The sequence below is a fragment of the Ictalurus furcatus genome, chromosome 24 (assembly GCF_023375685.1).
Source record: "Ictalurus furcatus strain D&B chromosome 24, Billie_1.0, whole genome shotgun sequence".
In the NCBI taxonomy this organism is placed as follows: Eukaryota; Metazoa; Chordata; class Actinopteri; order Siluriformes; family Ictaluridae; genus Ictalurus; species Ictalurus furcatus.
Genome location: NC_071278.1, coordinates 1,595,405 through 1,601,722, shown reverse-complemented (window position 1 = coordinate 1,601,722; position 6,318 = coordinate 1,595,405). Strand labels below are relative to the sequence as shown.

The following is a 6,318-nucleotide window of genomic DNA, read 5'->3' as shown; positions in this document are numbered from 1 at the left end:
GCTATGGGCAGTGAATATGTGCAGTAGCTACTGAGTAGAACATTATGAATGGTACATTACACTGTGTTATAGTAGAAAAAAAAACTCTAACAGGCCTACGTATAAAAAATATGATATAAGTATTAGTCTTAAATATATGTGAGAAATATGTAAAATGCATTCATTAGTGGTTTTTATAAACGTGATGTTTGACCTTCAACATGAAAAGCTAAGCTATATCTAACAAGTTATAAAATGAAGGAATGTAACTGATTTCCTGTATAATTTTGCCCTGGAGTACGGTATGAGTGGAACATGAAGACAAAGCAGAGATATTAGAAAAACGGGGGAAAAAAACACGAACCAACCAAATAAAATGAAATCTGTTTGAAAAAGAAAGGGGACGTGGATGAGATGGGGCTAATGCAATTATTTATCAAACAATACACTGTGTATTACAGCAGAGTTTTAATTAATCATATTTTAAAATCAATCATAACCCTAGAATACATGAACAAAAAAAAAACCTACACTAATGCATAAAGTGGGTCAAGATGACCTGCGATTCACTGGTTTTCTTAAAAAAAAAAAAAAAAAAAGAAAGAAAGAAAAGAAAAAGAAAAGAAAAAAAGTGCCCTGGTTATTAAATTATTTTAAAAAAATGGATGATACACAAATGTTTTAATTTATCGAACATGTTTATTTGTTCACTTCCCTGTAAATATGCAGTACAACAGTTACAATTTCATTTCATTCACATGCAGTTGGACTTTTTTGGACTTCTGAGCAAATTTAGTATTACTGGAATGCATGTATCATGTTGTCAGAACTTCCACGCCTCACGTGACTCAAAGTGTATTTGGCTTAAAGAAATTGATTAATCAACTTAAAATTTTTTAGGTAATTAGTTTCCTCAATTTTTTTTTTAGTTAAATGATTTTATCCGGTTTACCTTACCTTATCACCCCCCCCCCCCCCCCCCCACACACGCACACACCTCAGTCCTACTGTAAATAAATACATAAATAAATGTGTAAAATGGAAGGCAGAATTTTATCATTTGAAAATATAATGTCATTATTCTTAAGATTATGTGTATAATCATTAAAAACTGCTTGTTTATTTATTGATATATTTGTTTATTTATTTGCTTGATTGTTTTTGAATATAATTTTGACACCTCCATATTCGTGCTCGACCCTGATTAGGCAATAAAACATTTTTCCCCTCCTTTTTATTGGGTACAGCGGATGGGTAGAGTCCCGCGATCCCCGCACCTCGTGCGTGTCAGTCCTGCTTCTTGTTTTGAGACTATAAAGCCTCCAGCAGTTCTTTTTCTCTTGGTTCATCATTAGACACGTTTTTGGTGACGACACAAGACCAGATCAGACAGGATGCTTATTACACGATATTTCTTTCTGTGGCTTCTTATTTGCCCGGCTGTGTTTTCAAGATGCTCCAACAATCAGCAGCAAAAAAGGACTCGCGAAATCATTCAGAAACTCTGCGGCCTGGTAAGAGTTACTCATATCTAAAAGAATCAAGGTTTAGACTTATAACAAAATAACCCGTCTTATTATCATCACCACCATCTACACAGTTTGTTATATTTTAATAATAATAATAAGAAGAAGAAGAAGAAGAAGAAGAAGAAGAAGAAGAAGAAGATTGTTGTAAGATAGATGTCGATTACAATGGATTCATTTTTAAAACTGGAATTCCTTTTATGAGGCAGTCACGTTTTCCAAAAAAAGAAAAAGAAAAAAAAATAACAAAAGAACATTTTAAATGAATAATTTTCCGTACACTTGCATTTTTTAATTTTTTTATTTATTTAATTTTAGGGAGAAATGCGACCGGTGAGATGCAAAAGCGAGGCTGAAGATATGAAGGTCCAAAGTCCAAAATTCCCGAAACAGGTGAGACATATTTATGAAGAACTGAAGTATGAACTCTGATCTGTGTAGTGAGCACATCCCAAAATGAAACTCTTACACCATTTAGTCTTGTCTGACCAAAACAGGTAAAGTACCGATAGCATCAACCATCCGACCATTTATCCGATGGCACCGCCCTTGTCACCGGGGTGCTACCCTCAAGTCTCAAACGTGCACCTTTACCTTGAAAAGAGATCAAATCAGAACTAAAATGAAACTTTACTTAAAGTCCAGTTGTATGAGCCGTTGATCTGTTTATACGTGTACACTATAATCACGTGTCCAGGTGAAGGATACATAGTAATGGTATTCAGAAGATAAGGTTACCACCTCACCTTTGTTTTTTCTGAAATGTGAAGGCGAGATCACAGGATCCCAACCCTGATCAGTTCAAGCTACATTCGTCATCAGCGAGGGAAACTTGTTCATTTTCATTCTTCCTCTCGTTTTTATTCATGTCTTGGTGTGGACAGGAGGAGAACAGGCTGCTGGTGTTGGAAATGTCATATCGGATTGTCTCTGATCTCCTGATGAAGAACGTGTCCACCGAGTGGAAGTCCAGTGAGCTGCAGCAGTTACGGGATTTACTTGGACACCAGACACAATTCTATGCAACATGTGTAAGCTCTTAGAAACCTTTATAAACCTGTCTAATCTCAGTTCTGTCATGTCGGACCAGGACTAAAGGTGTTTTCTTACCAGACACGGTTCAGTTGCTGGGGTGGGTTTCCAGTGAAGAATGATGAAGCTTAATGAATAAAGAACAACTTAAAGAAGGATGTGCGTTAGGGTTCGTGAGAGTTTTTCCCAAAGCCTTCGCCATCAGAGATTTAATGAGTTGTAAATTGTTCTCTGTTGGCTCCGCCCACCCCGAATCGAGAGTCCAGAATTTCTTTGGAAGAGCTGGGAAAAAAAGGAATGTCCCAGTTTAAAGAGAAACTATCATGTATAGTTTGTATTTTAAAAAAAATTAGTACTCATCAAAGCATGACTTCATTGCTTACACTAAATTTAATCTACACACGAGCAGAAATGAGGCTGTGTAGAGTGAGTGTGGTCTACTGACCCATCCACATGTTATCAAATCCACGGGTTTGAATTGAGTTATATTTACACAATTTGTTTATGTACTTTCAAAATGATTCTTCAGGGAATTACAAACCGACCCAGGACTCTTACTGGAGTGGAACTATTTCCACTGCACTATTCCTCCACGCGCACTTTATTCAATTTTATTTAATTGGCTACTATAGTTATTTAATCCAGTAATTTTTTTTAATGATTCCAAAATCCTCGCAAGATTTCATAATGTTTTGCGTTAATGTCCAACACGTTCACTAACTGATCACATTCACTCTACATAATTCAATTTGGTAATTATAAACCTATTTAAATGACGTTTATGAAATCACGTTTTTTTTTTTTTTTTTAGTTTTTTTTTTCTTTAAATTAAACTATGAGTAATATGTTCTCGTAAATCTATATGACCACAATTTTTTCAGGGCAGTTTTAAATACAGTTTGCTTCATCTGTTTTTGTGCAAATACGGTGATAAATAAGAAAGTGGGGTATAGAAATTATTGGCCGAGCTGCCCTTGCTGGTCTCACCATTAAGACCCTTAACCCTCAACTCCTCAGCTGTTAAAAATAAAACGAGATGAATGTAAGTGGATAAGTGCGTTTGATAAATGCCATAAATGTAAGTGTAAATGTAAATTTTCCAGCGATTATAGCTGCTATAGATCTATAGTGTAATTGGGAACAGAAACCCCCGTGCCGGGAAACTTACTGACTTTCACAAAGTGCTGACACTTGTCACTCTTTCCATGTTAAATAGACATTTCCAAACCGAAAACCTCACCGTATCAGTGATTACACGCTTTTCTTTGTTAAACAACACGTTTTTTAATCCGGTAATGTGGAGCGTTTCCCGTACACGTCCCTGTGAACGAGCTGTTACTATAGAAACGATAAAAAAAAATATTAGAAGGCGCGCATTAATATTCACCCGGTGTTCGTGTTACAGTCATAAACATTCAGATCCGCCCTGTTATCGGAAATTAGTCGAGATTACAACCGTGGATACAATTATTTAAATCAACACGTCATGATTTGACTATCATTTGGGTGTGACGTCACTCCCGCACGCCTCTTTTATGCGGTTTAAAATTACAGCATGTACAGCGTTCTCCCTGTGGCTGGGTATCTTTCAGATCTTTAATCTATAGCCTTTCCATCTTTCACCTGGAAATGTGGATAGTGTACCTTTAAAAAGGATTTCAGATAGTCTATATAAAGCTTTAAAGCTACACTACATGCTTCTTCTTCAACTTATTTGTTTTGTTTTGTTAAAACACAAATTAAAGATACAAAGGATGTACTCTTGATGGTACCACCCCACAAGGAAAGGTACAGTTAAGTATCCTTTTCTGACGGTTAGTTTTGACGTCAAATCTGCGTCAAATATGGGGATTTTATAATACTATCTACTACGATTGCTGCTGCTACTACTACTACTACTACTACTACTACTACTACTACTAATAATAATAATAATAATAATAATAATAACAATAATGGTAGTAGTAGTAGTAGTAATTGTTGTTGCTGTCGTCATGGTGAATGTCTTCTTTTTTTCTGATCCAGTTTCCGGTTGCCAGTTCAACTCATGCTGAAGTGGAGAATTGGAGCGCTTTTTGGAGCAGTCTGTCTGATTTTCTGTCAGAGAAGGTGAGAGTGTCACTGTGGCTGAAATGCACCAGCGAGATTTCACTCGTCATTTTCACCATGGTTTTTATTTTTTATTTTTTATTTATTTATTTTAACTTCTTGCGGTTTCTTCTTCCCGCAGAGTTTCAGCGCGTGCGCGTGGGAAAGCGCGCGCCCTGTCATTCTACAGGTCATGCGCAGTTTCTACAGATCCACTACAAAATCACCAAAACCCATCAGAAGCTGTTAATATCTATCTATCTATCTATCTATCTATCTATCTATCTACTCTATCTGTCTAACTGAATTAACATCGTTGACTGGACTTGAATAATTTGAATGTATTTATTTATATATCTACACTATCATGAAGTGTGTCATTTCTTTTCCTTTCGTGAATTCGTAATGTAACTGATATATATGTAATAGACATTTCTTTATTTGTGTCTGTGTGTGAAGAGAATGAACTGATAATAAATCTAATCTAACCTTAGCTAATCTAATCAACTACGTAGTGTTAAAAAAAAAAAAAAAAAAGGTTCCAATAAAGCATCTTTAGAACAATGCCATGGATGAACTATGTGAACTATGCTGTCATCAACCATCAGAATTGGGGGAAAGTGTGACTCAGGGATTTTGACAGAGGCATGGATGTTGGTACAAGATGGGCTGGTTTGAGTATTTCTATAACTGCTGATCTCCTGGGATTTTCACACACAACCGTCTCTAGAGTTTACTCAGCGAGCTGCAGTTTTGCGGACGGAAAGATCTTGTTGATGAGAGAGATCAGCGGAGAATGGCCAGAGTGGTTCGAGCTGACAGAAAGTCTACAGTAACTTAGATAACCACGCTGTTCAATTGCGCTGAGCAGAAACGCTTCTCTTCTGTCAGCCAAGAACAGAAAGCTGAGGCAGGACAGTTGAAGACTGGGAAAATGTAACCTGGTCTGATGAAGCTCTTTCGGGCACTGAGGCAGACACAGGGTCAGAATTTAATGCAAACAGAATGAATCCATGGACTCAACCCGCCTCGTGTCACCAGTCCAGGCTGGTGAAGGTGGTTTAAAGCTGTGGGGAATGTTTTCTTGGTACTATTTGGGCCCGTTAATACTAACCAATCATGGCTTGAATGCCACAGCCTATTTGAATATTGTTGCTGATACATGTGAATCCCTTCATGACCACCATTTGCCATCTTCTAATGGCTACTTCCAGCATGAGAATGCACCATGTTACAAAGAAAAATTCATCACAAACTGGTTTCATAAACATGACAGTGTTCATCAGGGGCCTTCCCAATTACCAGATCTGAATCCAGCAGAACATCTTTTGAATGTGGTAGAACGGGAGATTCACAGCATGAAAGTGCACTTTCTGTGCAAAATCTGCAGGATTGTGTGATGCAATCCTATCAACATGGACCAGAATCTCTGGTAATATTTCCAATATCTTGTGGAATCCATACCATGAAGAACTGAGGCTGTTTTGAGAGCAAAGGGCGACCCCACCCAGTATTAGTATAGTGTTCCTAATAAAGTGATCATTGAGTGCACATCACAGACCACTGGAGGTCCGGCCCCATAATATGATCCATTAATCAAAATCTATATTTTTTCAATGTACCTACTTCTACTACTAACATTACTACTACTACAATATGATTATGATTATGATTATGATTATGATTTTCACTA

General features: G+C 36.9%; 1 protein-coding gene across 1 annotated transcript; it reads left to right on the top strand.

Moving 5' to 3' along the window:
* The first annotated feature begins 1,176 nt into the window (after positions 1 to 1,176).
* On the top strand, positions 1,177 to 5,915 carry LOC128600504 (interferon tau-like). Its single transcript, XM_053613048.1, has 5 exons — positions 1,177 to 1,493; positions 1,824 to 1,898; positions 2,390 to 2,536; positions 4,563 to 4,646; positions 4,768 to 5,915. The coding sequence occupies exons 1-5, from the start codon at positions 1,374 to 1,376 to the stop codon at positions 4,873 to 4,875; spliced, it is 534 nt and encodes a 177-aa protein (XP_053469023.1). The 5' UTR covers positions 1,177 to 1,373; the 3' UTR covers positions 4,876 to 5,915.
* The last annotated feature ends 403 nt before the right edge of the window (positions 5,916 to 6,318 follow it).

Coding starts and splice junctions, on each gene's coding strand:
- LOC128600504 (XM_053613048.1), top strand. CDS start 1,374: ATGCTTATTACACGATATTTCTTTCTGTGGCTTCTTATTTGCCCGGCT. Junction 1,899..2,389: donor GTCCAAAATTCCCGAAACAG/GTGAGACATATT, acceptor TGGTGTGGACAG/GAGGAGAACAGGCTGCTGGT. Junction 4,647..4,767: donor CTGATTTTCTGTCAGAGAAG/GTGAGAGTGTCA, acceptor TTCTTCCCGCAG/AGTTTCAGCGCGTGCGCGTG.